The sequence below is a fragment of the Schistocerca serialis genome, chromosome 5 (assembly GCF_023864345.2).
Source record: "Schistocerca serialis cubense isolate TAMUIC-IGC-003099 chromosome 5, iqSchSeri2.2, whole genome shotgun sequence".
NCBI classification, from domain to species: Eukaryota; Metazoa; Arthropoda; class Insecta; order Orthoptera; family Acrididae; genus Schistocerca; species Schistocerca serialis.
The window spans coordinates 319,594,956-319,621,624 of NC_064642.1; the positions used below are offsets into that span (position 1 = coordinate 319,594,956).

The following is a 26,669-nucleotide window of genomic DNA, read 5'->3' on the forward strand; positions in this document are numbered from 1 at the left end:
AATATACAAATGTGTAGGACGTTCGAGTCCTCCATCTGGCATCGGTGTTTGTGTTGTCCTTAGCGTAAATTAGTTTAAGTTAGATTAAGTAGTGTGTAAGCTTAGGGACTGATGACCTCAGCAGTTTGGTCCCGTAAGACCTTACCACAAATTTACGAATTTCCTCTCATCCCTGAATAGGTCTCAGGGATCTACCAAACCGTAGGAATGTTGACTGCTATATTTCACCCGCATTCCCGAATAATTGCAGATATTTTCTATGCTATTAAGAACGGAAAATTTGGAAGGTCAGTCAAGATGCGATAATGTGTCTGAGAGCTCTCAAATCCAGGAGTGTGTGCACGCTTGTGATCATGGCATGGGAGTGTGCACGACATACTCATTACGAAGATGTAGCATGAACGGCAGTACTTTGTCGCCCGCAATGTTGAAATAAATATATTGCTTCATGCTCACGATAATCTAAAACAATGGAGACAAATTAAGGTACGAGATATACGCACAGATCATCACAGGACCATTGGAAATGGAAATGCCGTGTGGCTTGCGTCTCCCGACGGGTAGACCGTTCGCCTGGTGCAAGTCTTTCGAGTTGACGCCACTTAGCCGACGTGCGTGTCGATGGGGATAAAATGATGATGATAAGGACAACACAACACCCAGTCCCTGAGCGGAGCAAATCTCCGACCCAGCCGGGAATCGAACCAGGGCCGTTAGGTATGATATTCCGTCGCGCTGACCATTCAGCTACCAGGGGCACACACAGGACCATTTATAGCCTGAAATATACAGGAGTCGGACAAAAATATGGAATCACCGCGAGAAACTCATGCTTGAACGTTAATGTAGATGTTAGTCAAGCCTGAAGATTTAGCTGCTGTGTTTAACCACCAACGGAACCTGTGCAATGTTCTCAGCACGTTATAAGTGTCCTCACAACAGTGTTCTGTGTAGTTGTTGGGGCATTATGTCAGAGCTAAGTGAATTCGAATGTGGACAAATTGTTGGAGATCGTATGGTGGGTGCTTCCGTAACCAAGGGGGTCGAAGTGTTTGGTGTTTCTAGAGACATTGTATCACATGTGACACCTGAGTTTCTCCTGGCGTATACAACTTTCAAATAACTTCCGGGAATTCAGCCAGGTAACACTTTCAGCGACCGCCGATATTTCGGCGGGAGAACACCCCGCCATTTTCAAGGCCAGTTTGCCTTGAAAATGGCGGGGTGTTCTCCCGCCGAAATATCGGCGGTCGCTGAAAGTGTTACCTGGCTGAATTCCCGGAAGTTATTTGAAAATTGTATCACATATTTATACTGCATACAGCGAAAGCGTAATACGTCAATCGCTAAGTCACAATGCGGACGATAGTGTGAGTTGAACGCTCGTGACGGAAGAGGACTGTGACGAAAAATAAGAGGACGACAGCTGCACAAGTCGGTGCAGAAATGAGTATGGCACTCCGAAATGTGTCAGCACCAAAGCAACGTGAAGGGATCTCCATAAGCTGGAAATTGCAGGACGAGCTGAAATTCGAAAACTACACATCAGTGATGCGAATCCCCGGTATACCAAAACGTCATATTGAACCCGTAAAACTTGGTTTATTGACCAATGGAAAAAAATAATTTGGTCCAACGACTCTTGTTTCACACTTTTTCCAACTTGGGGCCGAGTTTACGATCCATGAGAGAAAAGTGGCCTTTATGGGGGCATCGGTGACGGTTTGGGCAACCATACCGTAGTATTCCATGGGCTTCACGGTTGCTCCGTCAGGTCGAATTTGAGATTATGTATCCGTTTTGGCTGATCAGGTCCATGGCATGATACAATTTTTGTTCCTCACTGGTGATCATATGTTCCTAAATGACAGGGCCCCTGATTAGATTAGATTAGGTTTACTTTCAATCCAATTGATCCGCAGTGAGGAGGTCCTCCAGGATGTAGAACACGTCAGAAAAACAAAAATACATGACAAATATTTACAACTAAAACAAATAAGCTAATGTTCCCTCCACAGGTGCGAAGTGGAATGATCGTCTTTGTTTTAATGAACACTATATGAAAGGATCATTTTACAACACTCATTTATTATGATCGCATTAATCCACTGAATTTAAAATTAAGAAACTCGTTTTTGTCTTTGACTATGGCCTCCCTCGGGTAGACCGTTCGCCGGATTTGTTTACAATGAACACATTACTGCACTGAAATGGTGCAGAAGTTAGATTATATATACAAAATCAGTTGGTTCTACTGAGAAATTCATCAATGGATAAGGAGTTGGCCACCAATAAATCCTTTAGGCTTTTCATAAACTTTATTTCATTGGTTGTTAAGCTTTATATGGCTTCTGGCAAGTTATTGAAAATGTGTTCACAGAGCTCGCCTCGTAGAGGACTGGTTGTGAACACGAAGATGAAATATCGCATCTCCTCAGATCTCAATGTTAATGAACCTCTGTGGTCGGCTTTGAAGAGAGGGTTGCTTAATCGCTATCCATCATCATTACCCGAACTTGCCACTATTTTGCAGGACGAATGCTGTAAGATTCGCATTAAAATCCTACAGGACCTGTATTTATTCATTTTGAGACAACTGGAAGCTGTTTTGAATTCCAGCGGGTTTCCTGCACCGTATTAGGCATAGTGCTGTCTTGTGTTTTTGGTGTTTCCATATTTTTTAAAAAAATCTTATGGGACTTAACTGCTAAGGTCATCAGTCCCTAAGCTTTCACCTTACTTAACCTAAATTATCCTAAGGACAAACACACACACACCCATGCCCGAGGGAGGACTCGAAACTCCGCCGGGACCAGCCGCACAGACCATGACTGCAAAGCCCTATACCGCTCGGCTAATCCCTCGCGGCCCACACACTGTCTGTTCAACTGCCCCAGTGCGCCGTCGGTGAACTACATGCTCGGTGTAATTCCAAGAAGAGGCAAATTCGCGAGTCCTCGGAACACACTGCACTATTTCAATGTTGTTTGTCCCACAGAAGAAGCGCCGCTTTATGTGGTGCTGTCAGCAATGGCCTCCCCGAATGCTGGTTGCATGTAACTGTGTTCGCAATGTTCGTTAGGACACTGGTTAAGACAGAAACAAGCAATACGTGTCGAGTTTGGAACATATTTCCACTGACAAAAAGCGAAATTCGTCTATGGACCCTGCCTGTTAGGGTCTTTTTAGGATCACTGTTCTCACATCGTGCTACATGGCTTCGAGTGGTACGCCATTCCTTGTAGACACTTTGAAAAGTCTGCATTGATACACCAACAATTTTCGCAAATCCTTCACTGTGTGATCACGGTCACATTCCAAGACGAGATCTTCTATCTTTCAAGTTTTCACTTTGACCCATCTTACGGGGCTGATTCCATTTAACCGACTGGCATATTTTAACCACTTCACGCTATGATTTACGTCACCAGTACAGGATCACGTGGTCGCCTGAGACCACATCTACACCATCTACAGCTATCCAAAGGGACCAGTATGATCTTTTAAGTGTCTGACTAATATTTTGCCTGTTAAGCTCTCATTATGTTTTTCATAAACTGTGGCAACTACTTTTAACAAAAGGTTTAACCAACAACGTCCCAAGAAATAAACGCGAGTTCACTATCATGCTACGAAAACCACTAAAGCACGGTTCTGGGATTGCGACAAGGGGACAGTTATCCTGTTGGAAGACTTCGTCGCCGTCGGGGAATACAAACATGCAGCGACTCAGGTGGTCCGAAATAATGTTTACGTAGTACACAGGTGTCATGGTACCTTCGGTTACCACCACAGGTTCCATGGAAGCCAAGCTTAACTCCGTCCATACGATAAAATATCCCAATCCGGCCTGCATCTGTAGCGTCATGCATATTTCTAGTACCTCTCACTTGCATGACGCCATACCCAGACACGATAGTCGACCCGGTGTATCAAAAAACATGAATATTCAGATCGGATGACATGTTTCGTTTCATTTATGGTGCAAAGTCTATGAGCCCGTGTCCATTACACTCGTAAATGACGATCTCTGTAGGTCAGTCTAGGAATACATTAGGCTTGTCTGTAACGAAGCCCACGTTCAACAGACCGCGCTGAACATTTTTGCCTGCACCACATTAGTCATGTTTCCTACTTTTTTGTTGTGTGATGAGAGGTCGAAGACCATCTCTGCTGCCTCCTCGAACTTTGTCCTTAAACTAGTTTCCGTAGGTGCTCACGACAGTAGCACCCGAAAAGACCACCAGCTTCTCCGTTTGCTAGATGCTCATTCATAGACTCAGAGCCCTTTGTCAAAGTTGCTTATGTCAGTGGATTTCCCCACCTCCGGCACGTATTGTCGCTAGAATGATTCCCCTTTAGTCTCAGGTCCACTTAAGTAATTTCCTTAGGGTGTCACGGTCCCATAATGCCAATGGATTTCGCTAAATCTCGTGGTGGGCACAAACCTCTTGCGGCTGTTATTCATATGCACAGGATGGTTATAATTCTACTTTCGGTACTTGAGCCAGTGTACACGGAAAACTGTTTACCCTGTGGGTAATGAGATTTATAGAAATGGTGTTCAGACTGTGCACTGCAGGATTTGCGTTGTTAGTCGTGTTAGTATCATGACTTGCCATGACGGCTAGGACCACGGACGTGCATTGTGAACGACACATGTTAATGTGATCTACTTCGCCAACACGTGATCCCTGCTCGACGGGAGAGGTACTTCGGATTAAAATGTTTTGATGAGCGGTGGAGCTCCACCTCTCACTGCTCGTGATGTCACTCGCTTACTCCGTAACGCATTTGCAGGAAACCGACTCATTGGCCACTCGTTCCGAACTTCATGGCCACTACGACCATCGGATTTGCACCCGTCTGGTTTCTGGCTGTGGGGTTAACCGAAGGACGTTCAGCAGTACGACTTCGATCTTGATGGTGTCAACCTTTGTGATCACTGTGACGAACCTTCTCTCATTTGGTGTTCATGGTGCAAGTTAATGGTTTGTTGGATCATTTCTTGAATGTCGACGACGTTCATTAACACAACACTTTCAAGTGAGTCTTACTAAAGACTGAACTTACGGCTTCGCACACAAGGAGAAGGCGACATGGCCAATTCGGCAGGCACAATCCCAGTAGTGTCGCTGTTTGCATACCAACATTCCCCCACGCAGTTTCTGAAGCCGCCAGCACGACGCCCAGACGCATTCTTGTGGAACGTCACCCCCCCCCCCCCCCCCCACAGCCACCAGCAGAGGGACTCACTCACCAGTTTACCTCGCAGACACAGGCGAGTGAACAGAACTTTGGCCTAAAGGTACTCCCGATAATATCCCGAGCGGTATTATTTCATGACACTTTTGTAAATGCATTTGAAACCTGCTTCCCCAAGAATAGTTAAATATACTCGTAAGAAACCATGTAACAAACCATGGCTTACTAAGGGTATAAAAATATCTTGTAACCGGAAAAGGGAAATGTATTTGACAGCAAGAAAGAGTAGTGACTCAGAAACTATCAAACATTATAAAAACTACTGTACTATATTAGGAAAAGTTATTAAAAAATCCAGAAGTATGTGTATCATGTCTGAAATCAGCAACTCTGATAATAAAATTAAAACAATTTGGAATATTATTAAAAGAGAAACAGGTCAACCAAGAGAGCAGGAAGACAGTATTACCATCAAACTGAATGAAAACTTTACGAACAAAAAGTTAGAAGTTGAAAATATTTTTAATAATCATTTTCTAAATGTTGTGGATATAGTAGGATCCAGGTGTTCATTAGATGATGCTAGGCAGTTAATGGAAGAGGCCATACCTATGCAATTTGATACAATTGAAATCTCACCCACTTCTCCCTCTGAAATTAGGAAAATAATAAACTTGCTTAAAAGCGAAAACTCACATGGAATTGATGGCATTTCCAGCAAAATACTAAAAGCTTGTTCTCAACAGATAAGTAAGATTCTCAGCCACCTGTGTAATAGCTCTCTGGAACAGGGTATTTTCCCTGATAGACTGAAATATGCTATTGTTATACCTTTGCATAAAAAAGGGGATAGATCTGATGTCAACAATTACCGTCCAATCTCCCTTCTAACAGCTTTATTCAAAATTTTTGAGAAAGTAATGTATTCAAGAGTAGCTTCACATATCTGTCAAAATGAAGTACTAACAAAATGTCAGTTTGGTTTCCAGAAAAGTTATTCAACAGAAAATGCCATATATGCTTTCACCAATCAAATTTTGAATGATCTGAATAACTGAACACCACCCATTGCTATTTTTTGTGATCTCTCAAAGGCTTTTGATTGTGTAAATCATGAAATTCTGCTAGACAAGCTCAAGTATTGTGGCATGAGTGGGACAGTGCACAAATGGTTTAGTTCATACCTAACTGGAAGAGTGCAGAAAGTTGAAATAAGCAGTTCTCGTAATATGCAAAGATCAGCACATTCCTCAAACTGGGGAACTATCAAGAATGGGGTTCCACAAGGGTCGGTCTTGGGCCCTTTGTTGTCCTTAATATATATTAATGACTTGGCATTCTATATTCATGAAGAGGCAAAGTTAGTTCTCTTTGCTGATGATACAAGTATAGTAATCACACCTGACAAACAAGAATTAACTGATGAAATTGTCAATAACGTCTTTCAGAAAATTACTAAGTGGTTCCTTGTAAACGGACTCTCACTGAATTTTGATAAGACACAGTACATACAGTTCCATACAGTAAATGGTATGACGCCATTAATAAATATTGACCTTAATCAGAAGCATATAGCTAAGGTAGAATATTTAAAATTTTTAGGTGTGTCCATTGATGAGGGATTAAATTGGAAGAAACACATTGATGATCTGCTGAAACGTTTGAGTTCAGCTACTTATGCAATAAGGGTCATTGCAAATTTTGGTGATAAACATCTTAGTAAATTAGCTTACTACGCCTATTTTCACTCATTGCTTGCATATGGCAACATGTTTTGGGATAATTCATCACTGAGGAATAAAGTATTTACTGCACAAAAGCATGTAATCAGAATAATAGCTGGAGTCCACCCAAGATCATCCTGCAGACATTTGTTTAAGGATCTAGGGATATTCACAGTAGCTTCTCAGTATATACACTCTCTTATGAAATTTGTTATTAACAACAAAACCCAATTCAAAAGTAATAGCAGTGTGCATAACTACAATACTAGGAGAAAGGATGATCTTCACTATTCAAGATTAAATCTAACTTTGGCACAGAAAGGGGTGAATTATACTGCCACTAAAGTCTTTGGTCACTTACCAAATAGTATCAAAAGTCTGACAGATAACCAACAAGTATTTAAGAAGAAATTAAAAGAATTTCTGAATGACAACTCCTTCTACTCCATAGAGGAATTTTTAGATATAAATTAAGAAAAAAAGAAACAATTAAAAAAAGAAGAAAAGAAAAATTAAAAAAAGAAAAAAGTTGTTGCATTAACTTAATTATGTTGCTAAATTAACTTAATTATGTCATGTATTGGAAAATTTGACTCGTTCCACATCATTACGAAATATTGTATTCATGATCCATGGAACTAGTATTAATCTAATGTAATCTAATCTAAGATTTAATTATGAAATGAAATTAACTGAAGAAACATTACGGCTGAACCTTGTAGACACTCATGTATTGATAGAGAAAAATAATTGATACTGAATAGGAAACATAGTCGTGTAAATTCGAATTTACTTTATACAAATCTGTATTACAGCGTGAGTTAGAGGACCACACCAGGCTCACCCATCCCAAAGTTATTGTGCATTAGTTAAAAAAAAAACTTACGTGGCGAAGCAGGAAGTGTGATATTAGAATGAGGGAGACTGATGGGAAACTATAAACTTGCTGCAAGTGAACAAATAAACTGTGATTCATTTTAGTGTCATTTTATTAGTTCAGTACAATCATTAAAAATAGTTTCCTATCAGTAAAGGATGCAATGCACACGTGGTTCAGATACACTGTTCAATTTAACTGCGGTCTTCTATTAACCAGCGCGTGCACTACATTCTACATCCACAGTAAGCTGTTCTGAATTGATAATATGTCATGTATCGCACCCTTTCATTTTTTCGATTGCCACGAACTTGATTGGGGTGGGGTGAGATCGGGGGCATGTTACACACTGGTGGCAAAACTGCACATTTCATCACGGCGCAACCCACCTCCTATGTCGTAGCAAAAGCAGGTTCTGACTTGACCTTAGTAACTGTAGTTTGTGAGTGCGACGTCTGCTAGAAGAGTGGCAGCTACTACCATTGAAAGTATGTAGAGGGACCACTGAACAGGATGCATCCAGAACATTGTGTTGCTCTTCCTATAAAGTCATGAAGATTTACTCTTTCAGCAGAACATATTCCTCTTTTAACTGAATGTGTTTGATCTTCCTAATATAGGTCAACCGTCGTGAGAAGCTCGACCATCTAGCCTGCTTCCATCAGGGGACGGTGTGTGATCAGGTTCGTATCGTCGGCAACATCCATCGACAATTTGCGATTCCATATGCAGATTTACGGGGTTCTCTATGCACAAATGCATGACTGCATTCCTATTTGCATCTATACAATACCCTGATGTTAAATATGAGGCAGGCCGCAACCAGGCTCAGATATTTTTAAAAATAGCTGTGTTTCCCATGGCGGGTTTCAGGATATTATGCCTGTCTTCAGATGGGTACACTTATTTCAGTACTATCGCGAGCAGCGTGTCATCTGCTCCTGTAATTTGTTCTAGTCGACGATATTTTTATCCCTCTTTTATTCATAAAAAGTTTTAGAAGGAAGCATGAAATATTTAAATATAAACAACAGCAGTCACTTGCAGCACAGGACCGCTTCATTGTATTCTTCGCAACAACTGCAGCTTCACAACTGCGTGTGCTAAATTCATACGGATGAAAAAGACAAAACGTTGATTATTAGAACAAGTTCTAGTAGAAGACGAGATTGTGCTGAAAAGGCTGATGTTTTACTAAAGCTCTTTATTGGAAGTATTTGTCGCTGAAAGATGTTCGTTTTTCATTTGGCTACAATGTATCATTCAATCAATGGCAAGCACTGACAAGAACTTTTCTAGAAGGCTAAACTCTTAATTTACCATAGGAACAATATCTTACATTCGCAGCTAATTTTTCAACGTCTAGACGTTATTTGCTACTCATAGAAGACGGAAAAACAAAATATATTTAGGGTAATTTATAACCGAGACAAAGTGAAATAATCACGCCAGTAAATAAGAAATATCACGTAGTCATTAACCAGCGTGAAAACGAAAATTGTTGCCCTCGAGATCCAATGTCGAAATATTGTGCAGTACAGTTGAGCCACGGTTTGTTAAAGTACCACTCATTGGCAGTTTTGGGCGAGCCGTATTTCTGCGCTGAATATATCCTGACTGAAGTACTATTATTTTGTATGCGGAAGCGTGCCAATTTCCGTTATCGGAAGCAGCACGTGGTAGCTAGGCCCATGCATATAAAAACGTCATACGCCGGCCGCAGTTTTCATCGCGAGGCGATAGAATCTCATCACTGGCGAGCGCGCGAGCGGGCTGTGAATTTGATAGGCCGCCGGCTGTTAATTAACGCCTCCACCGGACTTCACTTCATCCCGCGGATGGCGCGCTATGCACCCGCCAGCCACAAGGCTTTCTGGACTGCAGATTGCTGATTTGGCACCTCGTGTATTGAGCTGCAGGAGCGAATTAGATCATGGACTGACCTCTATAATTGGAAGGTTGAGTGGGTAAGTATTGGGTTGTCGTTAGCTTTTCGTTTCCGTGCAGTCACAAAGAATACCTGGGAACACATCTCCTCTCAGCACAGCTACGACAGATTGATTGCCGGCCGGTCTGCTTACACATTTCACACACAAAGTTCATGCACAATACAACTAAATAAGGCGAATTTATTTCCTGCGACATACACCATTATTGTCGACAATACAGGGTGATTCAAAAAGAATACCACAACTTTAAAAATGTGTATTTAATGAAAGAAACATAATATAACCTTCTGTTATACATCATTACAAAGAGTATTTGAAAAGGTTTTTTTTTTCACTCAAAAACAAGTTCAGAGATGTTCAATATGGCCCCCTCCAGACACACGAGCAATATCAACCCGATACTCCAACTCGTTCCACACTTTCTGTAGCATATCAGTCGTAACAGTTTGGATAGCTGCTGTTATTTCTCGTTTCAAATCATCAATGGTGGCTGGGAGAGGTGGCCGAAACACCATATCCTTAACACACCCCCATAAGAAAAAATCGCAGGGGGTAAGATCAGGGCTTCTTGGAGGCCAGTGATGAAGTGCTCTGTCACGGGCTGCCTGGCGGTCGATCCATCGCCTCGGGTAGTTGACGTTCAGGTAGTTATGGACAGATAAGTGCCAATGTTGTGGCGCTCCATCCTGCTGAAATATGAATTGTTGTGCTTCTTGTTGGAGCTGAGGGAACAGCCAATACTCTAACATCTCCAGATACTGTAGTCCAGTTACAGTAGCACCTTCGAAGAAAAAGGGACCAAAAACTTTATTGGCTGAAATGGCACAAAAAACGTTCACCTTAGACGAGTCACGTTCATACTGAGTTGTTTCCCGCGGATTCTCGGTGCCCCATATACAGACATTGTGACGGTTGACTTTCCCGTTAGTGTTGAAAGTTGCTTCATCACTAAACACAATCTTTGAAACGAAAGATTCATCTGTTTCCATTTGAGCAAGGATAAAATCACAGAAATCGATTCTTTTAATCTTATCAGCTGCAGACAGTGCTTGAACCAATTTCAGACGATAAGGTTTCATAACTAACCTTTTTCGTAGGACTCTCCATACAGTTGATTGTGGAATTTGCAGCTCTCTGCTAGCTCTGCGAGTCGATTTTCCTGGGCTGCGAACAAATGTTTGCTGGATGCGTGCTACATTTTCATCACTCGTTCTCGGCCGTCCAGAACTTTTCCCTTTGCACAAACACCCATTCTCTGTAAACTGTTTATACCAACGTTTAATACACCACCTATCAGGAGGTTTAACACCATACTTCGTTGGAAATGCACGCTGAACAACTGTCGTCGATTCACTTCTGCTGTACTCAATAACACAAAAAGCTTTCTGTTGAGCGGTCGCCATCTTAGCATCAACTGACGCTGATGCCTAGTCAACAGCGCCTCAAGCGAACAAATGTACAACTAAATGAAACTTTATAGCTCCCTTAATTCGCCGACAGATAGTGCTTAGCTCTGCCTTTTGTCGTTGCAGAGTTTTAAATTCCTAAAGTTGTGGTATTCTTTTTGAATCACCCTGTATATTGCCTTTTCTCTAGAAGATTGTAAATGCCATTCTTCCAAAACGCGGGGATTTTCAAGTTGATGAACTCTTCGAGGTTCAGCTTGCAGTCCTCCAAGGAGGTGAGGCGTCAGCCACTAAGGAAATTCTGCAGGAAACGGAATAGATAAATGTCGCAGGGGACAGCGTCTGGCGAATGAGGCGCATGGATGATGATGATGATGATGATGATGATGATGATGATGATGATGATGATGATGATGATGATGATGATGACGATGATGTTTGGTTTGTGGGGCGCTCAACTACGGAGTCTTCAGCGCTCGTACAAAGTCTCAATTCTTACACAGTCCAATTTTTTTACCCAGTCCAATCTAGCCACTGTCACTAGTGATGATGATGATGATGAAATAATGTGGACAACACAAACACGCAGTCCCCGGGCAGAGAAAATTTCCAACACGGCCGGGAATCGAACCCGAGACCCAGCGATCCAGAGGCAGCAACGCTCGCCACTTGCCGGTGCGTGGAGTAACACATCCCACACCCTAGAACACAGCTTTTTACGGATCACTACGGTCTGTGGTCTGGCGTTGTCGCGCTGAAAGCCGACATCGTGTCCCAAAGCTTGTCGTTTCTCATCAATGTCTGCATTGAAACGATCCAACTGTGAACAGTATTTCTCGGAAGTGATAGTCTTATTCGGACTACGGGAAGCCTTTTCAATCCCACCAGTTGCTTACCAAACCTTTCTCGGATGCAGCCCTGTTTTAGGAGCCGGCTACCCTGTCTAGCGCCACTGTTTACACTTCCGTACGTTGATGTACACGATCCGCCTCTTATTTCCAATTACCAGCCGTTATTCTGATGCGTCTCAATAAGGAGTCAACGATGGACAATCGCTGAATCTAATCTGTTTCACTAGTTCATGAGGAACCCATACTTCGCGAATATTTACATAACACAGCTTTTCCAAATTCCTGGCTACAGTAGCATGAACCACATTGAGCTCCAATGCCAACAACCGTGTTGTCATTTGTGGATTGTTGACTATCATGTCTTAAAACCGTTCCATGTCCGTCCTGGCCAGCCGCTGTGGTCGAGCTTTTCTAGTCGCTTCATCCGAAACCGCGCGGCTGCTACGGTCGCAGGTTCGAATCTTGCCTCGGGCATGGATGTGTGTGATGTCCTTAGGTTAGTTAGGTTTAAGCAGTTCTAAGTGTAGGGGACTGATGACCTCAGATGTTAAGCCCCGTAGTGCTTAGAGCCATTAGTCCGTCCTGATCGAGATTTGTCTGTTACGAAAAATCCCCAGCTCGATATCGCCTAAACTACTTTCGACATGCCCGATCCGTTAGTGCGTCGTCCCCTTATGCAGCACAGTTTTTCTGCCGGCATTGTGAAACGGTTTTCGCCTTACAATAGTAAAAGAGCATAAGATGTCAGAAGTGTTCCTTCCTGATTTTCATCTCTTAGAAGTTCTCACCGTTCCATCCATCGCCAGTCACGAACACACACTGACGTTCCTATGTGAAGTCATGTTTGAGACGTTTACGTGGTTGGCACTTGCTTTACCCTTGGGGCCACAGTAGATGCAGGATTTGCATGCGCTATAGATGGAGCGGGAGCGAAACGAACGAACTTACGAGAAACCCAATATACAGGGTGGTCCACTAATAGTGACCGGCCCAAATATCTCACGAAATAAGCGTCAAACGAAAAAACTACAAAGAACGAAACTTGCCTAGCTTGAAGGGGGAAACCAGACGGCGCTATGGTTGGCCCACTAGATGGCGCTGCCATAGGTCAAACGGATATCAATCGCGTTTTTTTAAAAAGGAATCCCCATTTTTTATTGCATATTCGTGTACGTCTCAGTGAGCACGTGAAAAGACAGAGAGTCGTGCCGCCGAAATAACGAGCTAGAATGAAGCAAACAACGAGCGGAAGGCCCGATTATTTAACATGTCATAAGTTATTTTGATTTGGAGCTGCATTGTGGGGCACTGTTCCTATCTTAGATTGCGAGCCACAGGGAGCGAAAAGGTTCTATTTGGATATTATGACAGCAGACTACAACTCGGCCGTTTCCATTGCACTAGGTCACTCTTAGCCCGCTCGCTTTAGGAGAGGACCGACTTACTGCCCAAATTGGCTTCTAAAGAGCAACTACTCATTTCGTGAAACTTAGAAAGTTTTCGGTAAGCTGCGGCTTGCCACAATTAGTACCATATACTTTGCACCAATTGCTATTGCAGACTTCACACCGCGCCACCGATGGACGACAGAGGGTGACTGTTGTATCATTGTATTTTCATCCGCTACTGGCGTACGAGGTGAGGGCGAGACTTACAGCCACGCTGCGTTATGTGGTGCCGTAACCAACGAGTAGCAAAACCACTCTGTTGGCTCTCAGGGCGCAGAGACGAGAAGCACAAAGAACGGTCTCCGAATGATCATGTGAAGGTGCTTCTGATCGGTAGCTCACGTTATGGACGAGGGTGCTGCGGAACGAATATGTTTGAAGTACGCCGGAAAACTGCAACAACAAGAGCTGCTAATTTCTCTGAATCATTTTCTACACTACCTGCTTAGGTAGAATCATACCACCGCCAGAATTACTTCAGGATCTAAATTATACTAGTTGCACAGCTTCTAAAGAGGTGGCGAACTAAGGCTCGGAAATAAACATTAAGTTTGTTATTGATATAAAGAACAGACAACTTGTAGAAAGGTTTAAGGTCGTAGCAGCCGACCAAAGTGATGACCGTCAGTGGCAATGTACTACATTGCATTGATTCAACTAAAGGCTCAAAAACATTTGATTCCATTAGGGCGTGTATTTGCTGCTATACATATTTTACGTATTTAACAGAAAAGTTGATGGTTACTTCTACACAGTGGCTATTAAACCTGCTCAGCCATGGCCGACTCGCGCTGATGCCATTTTTCTTTTTGGCATTCTCTCACCATCGAGTGGCGCCTAATTGCTCCCTCAGTTATTATCTGAAAGAGTTGCTCACTTGCCTCCATCAGTGACAGCAGCAGCGTTTATGGATACTAGTACTGCTGCACCATCTTTGGTGTGACCGCTATATTTTCCGTGTGGTGGTGTGTGTGAGTGGTCGGTCAGTTGCGACAGAGCAGCGAGGGAGTCTCCGCGGTGTGTGGTCAGGCCGGGGCTGCTGGTGGTGTACACGTGCGGTCGGAGTTGCGTGGCACTAGCTGCAAGAGCTGCAAGTTCGTCACCCACCAAACCTGGATACTGAAGTTGAGTAATCAGTTAACCTGTTACGAAACAACAACAGCTGTGACATCTCTTCGTTCATTCCCAGTTATTGCTTACTGGGCAGTTACTGTAAGCAGCAACATATGGTGTACTGGAGTCGACAAATTTTGCAGCCGTCTTCCTGTATGGTGTTTAACTATTGAAATGATTGTAATTTATTAGTGAAGTGCACCAGCGGTATCTTCTGCCTTGTGGCCATTAACATTCTGGTTACCTGCCCTAGCCGAGCGGGATTAGCCGAGCGGTCTCAGGCACTGCAGTCATGGACTGTGCGGCTTGTCCCGGTGGAGGTTCGAGTCCTCCCTCGGTCATGGGTGGGTGTGTTTGTCCTTAGGGTCATTTAGGTTAAGTAGTGTGTAAGCTTAGGGACTGACCACCTTAGCAGTTAAGTCCCATAAGATTTCACACACATCTGAACACTTGTTACCTGCTCTGGTCGTTAGCGTAGTTTTCCGGCAGTGTGTTTTCCTCGCCATGTTGATGCTCTGTGGCACGGTGTGTAGTTCGACAGCTTGAAGTTGTTCTCCTTTTTTCTTTCTTCGGGTGGTTATTGTGCCTTGACTGTGTTTAGATGACAATTATCAAGATGTAGTGCTGCTATGATTTTCATCCTCGCTGATATTTTCAGCTGTCCCTAGGTCGTGCTGCCTCCCTATTATTTAGTGTTACGCTTGGTTGCCTGTCTCACCTAACCGGTTGTTAGTGTTTCCTCCCCAGGCCGACCCTTGGAACACTTCTGAGCACCACTGTTCTGTTGTTTGGGATTGTGATTTTCTTTTGTCTCAAGTACTGTGTGACGCCTTCAGCTGTGTATTAATTTAGTTTGTTTTAACGTTCAGTATGTGACCTTCAGTCGAACCTTATGTGAAATATTTTATGATTAGGCCTTGGCCTACTTAAATTAAAATTTGAAAGGTGTTTATCTAAAACCTTTTAAAATTTCCTTACTGGAGTTCTTGTTATCCACGCCTTAAGCCCTCAGTTCTATTTTGTAGCTAACGCCTTCGGCTGTGTGCATTCCTTAACGCAATTTTAATAACTTGTGTTCTGGTCTTCAGCCGTATTGTTTCTGAATTCTTTGAGGGGCATGTGTGATTAAGTGTTCTTAGCAAATAAAGTTTGTAAGTTTGTGCAACTAGCAGCAACTGATTTGGGCCCCTTTCCACAATCTGATCCACTCTTTCCTGTGAAACCATATTTCACCTGCAACGTCAGTAAGGACAGAAAACAACGAAATTTTATCTGTTGTGCAAATACATGATTAAATTTCTAGGAGATTTTTGGGTTTATAAGCTACAAAATTTAGCGCACAGAGATGCCACCTCTCTCAGCGGCAACGGCTTTAAAAGGAGCTGAACAGAGGCTGAGGATCGATCTACGGGTACATCACACTATGGTTATGCCCAACAAGTGATGACAGACCCATCTCTTGGTAACCCAAGACCAAGTGTTTTCAGTGGATGGTAAATCTGGTTAAAGTGCTGGGCCGGGCTACACTCACACACACACTGTATAACGGTAGGTGAAGAGCGCATTGTAACAATGCGGACTTTCTTTAATCTAGTTGAACATCATGGAGACCTCGAAAATAATGCAAAGTCGTATGCCTTAAAATTTCAGAAATGTAATGACTGCCGTCCAAAGTAACGGCTAAACGAATAAGAGGTGATGACGAATAAAACCTGGTAACGTTCGTTCGTCTCAGAGCCTCTACACAGACGTCCATCGTATAACTGTCCTCAAAGCTGGAACTCGTGTGAAAATACTGTACGGTGCCAGTGTTACACGCCTCACTGCGCTGCCGCGTCAATGGAAACTCTGTGCTCTCCAGCACTAGTCTTTCATGCCTGTGAGATCCTGGAAAGCGTTGAGTATGGCCCTCCTCAACCCTTCGATTCCATATTCGCGTAACAGTTGTAGGATATCGGCCAGCGGGAGCAGCAACGTAGTAGAACAATAATCGGCAGTCTCTATTAACAACGGTCCTGACGCTATCGTTTTCCTTCTTACACGATTCACAACATGATCTTCTCACAATCAGTTAACATTCAAATGTGATTTCTAAATGAGGAAAACGCTGCGCGATACTTCCTTACATATAGAATGTTGATGGCTTTACTCCTAATTAATTTTTGCTGCTGTGCTGAGATATGAATAGTTAGTTGCATACTGTCTTCATTGTAATGCAACAGTAACGTACAGCTGTGTGAACAACTTTCTTCCAAGACCGTTAGTATGTTCCCCGTGGCTTGGACACATCCAAGTTCTCGTAAGTTGGGGATAAATATCTTTCAGGTTGGGAAGAAGTCTGTTGAGATTTTTTTTTCTGATTTCCAGGTAGTAGACGCTGCAGCACCACCTCGTCAATGATGTTCTATGAGCAGTGGTACACTTCATCATGCATACAATGCGAGTATACAGAACACTCTTGATTTCATAAAAACACTTCCATTAACAAGTGTTGGGCGGTTTCGACCTGATGTGTATCATCTTCGGATCACACTAGAGTACAACAGAATAGAGGGTAAGAAGTAATATAATAAACACTCTTATGTATTTGAGCGTCACTGCAGAAAACTTTCTTAATCAGCTAATTGTAATTCAATTCAAAACGGTGACTACGTAGCATTTAGGACGTATTATGAAGGTGCCTGTATCACTGTATCACTGCTAATGCTGCACTGTAGTTACATATGTTATCTATACTGTTTCACCAGACACGCAATATTAACGTTCGGGAAGAAATTAAATGGCACCCATCCTATTGTGCCAATTCCACACCAATAAATGGCACCACTTCACTGTCATCACTTACGTCATAGGTGGAGTTCCACATTATTGCCTGGTACCAATTCTACATCAACTAAAGGGTTCCACAGCGATCAGTGTGTTCTTTTACAGGAGTGTCTAATGTTTTGTTCAGTGAGCTTATGAAGTTGTGTTACATCAAGGTATTAACAGACGTATAATCCCCCTTACATAGCTTTTGATGCTGCACTATATTTGGGCACAGTCTACACAACTGACTATTTTAACAGGGCAATACCCATACTATTCTACGCATAAATGGCTCAAATGGCACTGATCACTATGGGACTTAACTGCTGATGTCATCAGTCCCCTAGAACTTAGAACTACTTAAACCTAACTAACCTAAGGACATCACACACATCCATGCCCGAGGCAGGATTCGAACCTGCGATCGTAGCGGTCGCGCGGCTCCAGACTGTTTATTCTACGCATAACATGTGATTAATGTATACACCACGAATAACACATTCAATAATAGTGTATAGAGAAAGAGAGCAGTTTGTAAAATATTAAAGTTTGGGTCACCCAAATAAATTTCGTTACACGATCGCAAGTCAGATGACGCGTTTGGAGAGCAGATTCTCATCTTCACATAAAATACGTAATAATCTTAAAAACGTAAAAAAATAAAACCGTCCGACTAAGCAGTCTCTAACTTATGCTGCACTCTGTCCATATACTGCTGGCGCCGATAAATCCACTTAATCGTTTTTTCCTGCGCATCTTCTTCCATCGGCAAGCGCAACCATCTCGTATCACTTGTTTATGATGCCTTTCCATTTCCATTAGTATGTGGTCGGCTCAAATTTTCCTAATACAGCAAACTCCCGATTAAGAGACTGAGTATTATCCACGCATAGTTTGGCGAGCGCTGAAAATAAAAAAGTAACAAAGCCTGAGGTACTATGTTACCAGCGAAAAGATGCTCCTACCGTAGCAAAAAAAAGGCAAATATGCTACTGTTTAAAAGACTCTGGCTGGAAAGTGGAGTGCCAACTGCCTCATTCTACCTTCCTCAACGTCTTTAAAAATTTGTATACTTTACTATACTTACAGTAAGATGATTCTTCCGTAGGGTATACAAATGGTCCCTAGCCCAAGCGTTATCCAAAACACTTGACTCAACCTGTCTATCGCTAGTAGAATCGGGATATGAATCCCGTTTTCATGCACTGTGCTTCGCAGCATATTGGTAATGCATGTTGTCGTATGCGTTTATGTTACAAACAGAAGGAATATTTTTATTTACAATATATTTTATCCTGTCTATATGTCTATGTTACTCTCTAGGGAGTAAACGTCGATGATTTTTAAATCAATTAAAACTGACTGTAAAATAACATGGTACGATATCTTTCAAAATTCTTTGCTTGTGTTAAAACAACATCAGCTCGTCTGTGGAAGAAAATTGCAACACTCTCCACTGTAGTTATAGCTGTGCAGATTGTGATCCGCTATTCGTCAGGCCGATCTTCCGTAACAGATTTCTACCCACAAACCCGCAGATGACGACAGGGATCCCTATGAGACGGTGCTTCTGTAGCTAAGGAGAAGAAGAGAGAGAACCCGAAGCGATTGAGAATCGCACAGCGACACACTGAGGCGTTGATTTGCTATCGACTTAGGACAGAATTCTTTAACTTTAGCACTGTTTTGACTCTCCGGAACATGAGAACGTTCACGAGGAAAAAAGTGAATGAAAAACAGAAACAAGAAAAGGCGATTACGTCCCAAAAGTGAACTGAAATAAGTGATACGAAATAAACTGTCTTCTTCTGGAGTTGCAGCCTCTGTAAGACTACGGACAGCAGCTTCACAGACTGGTTTATTCCTCTCTTCTCAGGACCTCGTCGTTTCTCTTGGTCTCCCATGCTCTTCTTCCGTGCTCTTCGCCATCTTTTTCTCTTGTTTGGTCTTTTGTAGTCGGACTCTGATGTATTGGTTGGTGTGCGCTTACATTCTCCTTCCCTTCGACCTTGATACTCAGTTACAATCAGTCGCTCCCTATTTCGAAAACCGACTTGATTCCCACCTTTCCTCTTACCCTCTCCGCTGTTTCCTATACTTTTTTGTCGTACTATCCATTTTCACCCTGAGTACTTGACCCATGATAATTCCCCTTTCAGTCAGATTTCTTTTGATATTTTCCTCCTCCTTTGGTACGCCTCTCTCTAGGATTTTGCACGCATTTCTCATCTCATCTTCTAGCGCCCAGTATTTCTTCAGTATTTTCCTCTCTCCTTTCTCCAGTTGCAAACTGGTTTGCAATTTCCGACGAGGACCGCGCTAATAATAAGTCTTCCTTGAAATGTGACGTGTAGCGTATTTTGAAATACGTTAAACGGCAGTATCCGATAAAAATACAAGTTCTTTGACTATCAGTGATTTCGGTTTTTCGTGCAGTAGCGCGTCCACATTAACCAACCCCGACCTCAGTTCCAGCTGAAATAGAAAATTCTTAACACTTAGCGTGCAGCTGACTTAATATCACGCCCCTTGAGGGAAATGAGAATGCGCAGCGGACGTAATATTACGTCACGCCAGTTATGACGATTTTCCGCAGTAAACAAAGAATTTTTACCGTTCCCAAAATCATCTGTGATTTGTGCAGGCTTTGTAGATGGCAGTAGCGGTGTCACTTGAACAATTTATCGTTCTTGAAATCTTTGTTACTGCCTCATTCTTCGTAAGCATTAGGTGGCGTTATGGTTCTCTGTTTCGTGGGCTTTGTGTGTTTTTCTGTTAATTTTTTTTTTTCAAAATATGTAGTAAGGTGGAGAAACGTTTGGAGAAAATGATTTATAAAGACCTTGACGAATCTACATATGATGAAGACGAGTGTCTGTTGACGATTCATATTACACGTCATCTGGAAATTCTAGTATTTCTGTACTTTCTTTGAAGATGAGTTCCTGCATTCTTTTATCAATTTTCACGGATTGTGTTGTCGTGAAGGATTCTCCTTCAGGTACATCAGGAAATGAATGTGAGTATAAGAGTCCACTGAATGCCGTGTTGGGCTGTGTAACTCTCCATGTTACAATTTTCATCACACTGTACTACAATGTGAATACAAAATTTTGCTTTCATATTGTGTTTTGCACGTTTCTTCAGATGTAAATTGCTTGTAAAAGAGACATAAACAGAATGACTACGTGTTTGCTTACATATCTGAATACAAGACTTCCATCTCATGTTTTTCTGTGATGATTAATGTTTAAACTGAAGTTTCATCTGCATACTCAAACTTTCACACTAGGAACACCAAGATACAAGTTGTTACCAGGTGATTTTTTTATGTGGGGATACATAAGCGACAGAGTCTTTGTCCCGCCTATGGCAGTTATCCTTAAAGAGCTCAGAAATATCTTGATTCGATAAACAGCGACCTGTTCATTTATACGTGGAATGAAAAGGACTACCGTTTCAATGTTTCACGAGCCACAAATGGCGCTCATGTCGAATGTACGGTAATATGTCTTTGCGAACATAAAACTTCGAAGCTTTTTCTACGCAGTGACACACATAATGTGTTTCTATCTTTCAAGTTTGTCTATAATAAACAAATAAAATTGGTTCTTTATTTTTGAATCAATCTGTACCGGTATGTATGCCCCCAGTTCAATCGGTAGCTTGAATTTTTAGTTTATTGTTGACATTCGAAAAGGTTGTACTTGTTTTGCAGTGCTTGGTGAACTTTTACTTTCTAAGATTTTTTGGCAAAAAAACAAAACCGTTACTTTACCTCAGCCATCTTATTTACCGGAAATGGCACCATACGACTTCTTTCTATTACGGAGGCTGAAGAAAAACGAAAGGACGCTGTTCCGCTATCATTTATGAGAAAGCAGAATCGCTGAAGGAGCTGAACACCATAACGAAAAGTGAGTTCCAGAAGCGCGTCCAAGATTGGAAAATGCACTGTCACGAATGTGCCATATCTGAGGAAGTTTACTTTGAGGGGCATAATGTTGTTGTTGACGAATAAATAAAGATTATTTAAGAGAAACAAAAATTCCCGTTACTTTTGCTCAGACCTCAAATACGAAGCTTGTTTCCAAAAGGGCAAAGATTTGAGTAGAGCAGAGAAATTCCCTGTAACCAGAATAGTTCTCGTAAGCAAACAATAGTTGATATTTAGTGTGGGCCTCACTCACATCGGTTACAAAAATTTAAGGTATTCCTCATTATTATCGTACAGTTGTCAGGAATTCAATTTTCGATTTGGTACATGGTGTCATAAAAATTATTTTTAAAGTATACAAATTATACTTCATGGACAAATAACCCTCAATACAGATATATTTTGTTACATTTATTGCAAATGACTTCAGAGGACATGTTTAGCAATCAAAAATTTAGAGAATAACTTGGCTTTGTCTAACGTAGAGCATCACTTTGCATGTATTAATTCTCTTCTGGACGTTCTACAACGGGATTTAATTCAATTCATACATAATTATATTTTGGGTTTTTAAGAGATACTATTACACATATAGAAACTAATTTTTTCTAGTATTCCTGAGATTTGGTTTAAAACACCATTCATCATAAAGAACGTCTATGTTTTAGTCTCCATTCTTATTAGCTACTTGCAGATCATTATCCTGTACCACAGTTTTGTAGAAAGGTGTTTGGTTCAATTCGAAGTCCATTTTAGAAAGTGGGAATAGCAATCATATTTCTTTGTCTGCTGTACACGACGACTATTTGATAAAACTTCTACTTGAGGCAAAATACGATCTTACATTACCACATTTCTGGTCATTTTGTGTTGGCGCACAGGTATCATTGCATTTGCAGTGATGATGTATGATGTATGATGAATAATGAGAGGTTTAGACTGATTTTGAAGGTTTTTGACTTTGGAACATATTTGACTGAGTTCTTGCAAGCTGGCCCAGATAAATGTGTTACAGTTTCAAGTTTTCGGATTTTTTCTACAGTACCAGAAGACAAATTGCAGGCATGTACAGGAAAGAATCATTCAATCTGAAATCCATATTGTGAAGCAAGCACACACAAGGGAAATAAAATACAATTATTTTTGTTTTCAGATGCACAACAGTCACAAAACAATCGCAGTATGGTTTTAAGACGGACTTGAAAAAACAACATGACACAGACATGAACTAACTTTCTTTGGATCCCTACCATCTTCACTCTCAAGTCACCTACAAAAATGTTTATTGTTTGGTGAACCAATTTTGCTCATGAATAATTATTCCCAACACATGATACCATAATTGGCCTGAATAATGCAACCTATTAATTTGCGACTTTGGTAAAGACTGATTCTGCATCAGTTCAAATTTCACTTGTTGGTTGGTTGGGGGGAGGGGACCAAATACCGAGGTCATCGGTACCATCAGATTAGGGAAGGACGGGGAAGGAATTCGGCCGTGCCCTTTCAAAGGAACCATCCGGGTATTTGCCTGAAGCGATTTAGGGAACTTACGAAAAATCTAAATCAGGATGGCCGGACGCTGGTTTAAACCGTCGTCCTCCCGTATGCGAGTCCAGTCAACACCGACTCAAAGGAAGGCCTCGGCGATTGTTGGTGACTTCACGTCAGCTAGGCAGAAACGCCTGGGCGTGCTTATCACTATAAATCTCTTATTTTTGGACAAAATGTTAGGTATTGTTTTGGATTCTGCAGTTTTATTTAGATGAAAGATTTTCTTAGTATCGTAAAACTACAAATGAAGATCATAGTTCTGTATTACTGAATTCTCTTTTGGAAATTGTTGTTCACATACCTGCAAATAATTTCGAAAAAAATGACAAAAGTTGAACACTAATTCGATTGTATTAGAGCTCATAACTTCGAATTTACACATCGTACTATTATTTTCAGTGGAAATCTTTGCTAAAACCTGACTTGTCACAACACAGCTAACTGTATGATCTTTACTCTGAAAAGCAGTCTTTGCCTACATGCAGGTCAAATAAATCGTTCCTTCGAGTAAATAAAAAATAATGTAGAAAAAGCGATTTCGTGTATTCAATTGTGAATACTAGTTGCTGAACTGACCGGTCAAAATTCGTTTACTACGTAAGACTGACGACACAAAACCAGTAGTGGTGCCTGGGTACAATATCGTACAGGTCTTCAAAAGGTATAAACAAAGAATAAAGAAGACGAAAGTCTTCGTCGTTAGAAAACGAAAACACTTGGACCTTAGGTCCATTTGGACAATTCCCGTTACAGCGAGGAACACAACACTTGTACAGCATGGTGAAAACTCTCACTATAACTGCTGTAGACTAAAAAACACAATAAGTAACACAAAAGGAACGGCACTGCACAACCAACACTACGATCATACGCCATGTGACATGCCTAGGCGTTGTGACGTCACTAACGACTGATGACGTAGCGCCAGGGCCTTCTATAGAGTCGGTGTTGGTCCAGTGCGCTAACTACTGCGCCACCTCGTTCGGTGTCCAATGTTCACTGTTACACTGCAATTTGACGTCACAATACGCAGTCATATCAGTGCAAGAGAATTGATACTTTAAACTTCAAAGGGATTTGCTGTGTGCCCGCATCTCGTGGTCGTGCGGTAGCTTTCTCGCTTCCCACGCCCGGGTTCCCGGGTTCGATTCCCGGCGGGGTCAGGGATTTTCTCTGCCTCGTGATGGCTGGGTGTTGTGTGCTGTCCTTAGGTTAGTTAGGTTTAAGTAGTTCTAAGTTCTAGGGGACTGATGACCATAGCTGTTAAGTCCCATAGTGCTCAGAGCCATTTGAACCATTTTGATTTGCTGTGTTTGGCGTAAAATGCTGGGTCAGACGACCTCTGTATAAGAGATTCGGTAGTTATTGCAAGAAAATATTTACTTGTTAAGAGACACCAAGCTATTAGGTAGATCCTGCCAACTATAAATCATTTCTTAGAGTTTTTGGACTTAGTACCTGCTGGAAACAAGCTTCACATACATATTTAAAGTAGAAAGTCTAATAAACCTAAAAATGTTTCGAATTCCCTACTACATGTTTGTACACACGAATTATAAACTTCATAAACTGATATTTCAGCCAGTCCACAGGCAACGGCAGCTGCTTACAAGACCACCACATTAAGTGTAAAGTTAGAGCATGCGGGCACTCACGTTGGATCTGGGCGTCGACTCGGCGCTGGATGGCGGCGAAGCTGAGCGGCGGCGGGGCGCGGTTGGAGGCGGCGCCGCAGGCGAAGCCGTAGAAGTCCGCGCAGGGGTCGGCGCGCCAGTCGACCGCGGCGAGCAGGCTGGAGGCGGCGTGCCGGCACGCCAGCGTCTCGCACACGCCGCCCCCGCCGCCCCCGCCGTCCAGCCGGCCACGGCCCGCGCCGCTGCAGCCATCCTCCTCCTGCAGACACACATGCACAGATTAGATTAGATTAGATTAGTACCTGTTCCATACACCATGAATGCGACACTTCGTAATGATGTGGCACGTGTCAGGTTAATAACAGGTGTCTATAGAAGATATTACATTACACAAAACTTTACATGACACTTGATATTTTTAATTAATTTTTTGTATGTGTGTGTGTGTGTGTGTGGGAGGGGGGGGGGGTTTGGGGAAATTACCCACTTACTATATCCAAAAAATCATCTAATGAGTAGAAGGAGTTGCCATTAAGAAATTCTTTTAATTTCCTTTTAAATGCTATATGGCTATCTGCCAGGCTTTTGATGCTATTAGGTGACAAAAGACTTTTGTAGCAGCATAATTTACCCCCTTCTGAGCCAAAGATTTAACCTTGAGTAGTGAAGATCATCCTTTCTCCTAGTGCTGTAGCCATGTACACTGCTATTACTTTTGAATTCGTTCGGATTGTTAATAACAAATTTCACAAGTGAATATATATATATATATATATATATTGTGAGGCTACAGAGAAGATCTCTAGCTCTTTAAATAAGTGTTTGCAGGATCATCTTGGATGAGCTCCAGCAATTATTCTGGTTACACGCTTTTGTGTAATGAACACTCTTTTACTCAATGCTGAGTTACCCCAGAATATGATTCCATACTAAAGTAGAGAATGAAAATAGGCGTGGTAAGCTAATTTACTGAGATGTATATCGCCAAAATTTGCAATGACCCTAATAGCATAAGTAGCTGAACTCAAACGTTTCAGCAGATCCTCAGTGTGTTTTTTCCAGTTCAACCCCTCATCAATGCATACACCTAGAAATTTTAAATATTCTACCTTAGCTACCGATTTCTGATCGAAGTCTATATTTATTAATGGTGTCATTCCATTTACTGTGTGGAACTGTATATACTGTAGTTTGTCAAAGTTTAATGAGAGCACATTTGCAGAGAACCACTTAATGATTTTCTGAAAAACATCGTTTACAATTTCACCAGTTAATTCTTGTCTGTTGGGTGTGATAGCTATACTTGTATCACACGTGATACTTTGCAACTCAGTCTGCTGCTTCTCTCCGTAAAAAAGTCAGTTACAATACTAAATACCGGGCTAGTCCGAACTGCGCTGACAAATTATAACTGAACATACACGAACAGATTTCCGTGACGGGCCGTAGATATTTCAGGTAGTATCTTGAATCGCTGCAGTCCGCGCCCGTGCTTTAGTGCAGAACGATAGCCGCAGTTCTCGGAACCTACGATCCGGCCTGTCAACATATACACAGACGGGAGGATTCCTGCGATGGAGCCAAATTAGTGAGTTTTCGGAGTCGCGCTACTCCAGCAGAACGGCGTGCTCACGACAACTACCCCACAGTTTTTCTCACACGACATCAAAGAAACTGTTGAGTAAGAAAAATTGATTTTTACGTCAGGTACAGCTTCATGATAAAGTCCCTGTCATTTCGCTAATGGTTGTACGGATCGCTATTAACTTGTGTTTGGTATATATTAGACATTATATTGTGCATATGAAATTTAGCTAATAAAGTGAATTTTTCTTTAGACTTGAGAGGAGCCCTCTATCTACCACCGATCTCGGGAAAATTGATGTTATGTATCACACTCTTTTACGATCGCGCGCACCAACAATAAAGCTAGAATTAAATACTCATAACACACTTCCTACATCAAAAAACAGTGTGAGATATCGTAATGAGATTTTGGTAACTGATAGCACGCAAAGAAAAAGAGTATTTCGCCTGTGATAAACAAGTGGAACTTTCTCGTCTACCGCGATATGCGAGTAACTGCAGACTTCTGTAATAGCATGAGATAATTTTTTTAAGAGTGATCGGTATATGATGAAATGAGAATTAAGGTGACTTTGC

General features: G+C 41.9%; 1 protein-coding gene across 1 annotated transcript in view; it reads right to left on the minus strand.

The window, feature by feature from the left end:
• The window catches only part of LOC126481921 (endothelin-converting enzyme-like 1), a 270,679-nt gene extending 245,921 nt beyond the window's left edge, over window positions 1–24,758 (minus strand). Inside the window, exons 1-2 of the mRNA XM_050105881.1 lie at window positions 24,703–24,758; window positions 24,528–24,664 (exon numbers count right to left, since the gene is read on the minus strand). Of these exons, the coding sequence (XP_049961838.1) occupies window positions 24,528–24,664; window positions 24,703–24,758 (193 nt within the window). The remainder of the gene's footprint in view (window positions 1–24,527; window positions 24,665–24,702) is intronic.
• Between the last annotated feature and the right edge of the window lie 1,911 nt (window positions 24,759–26,669).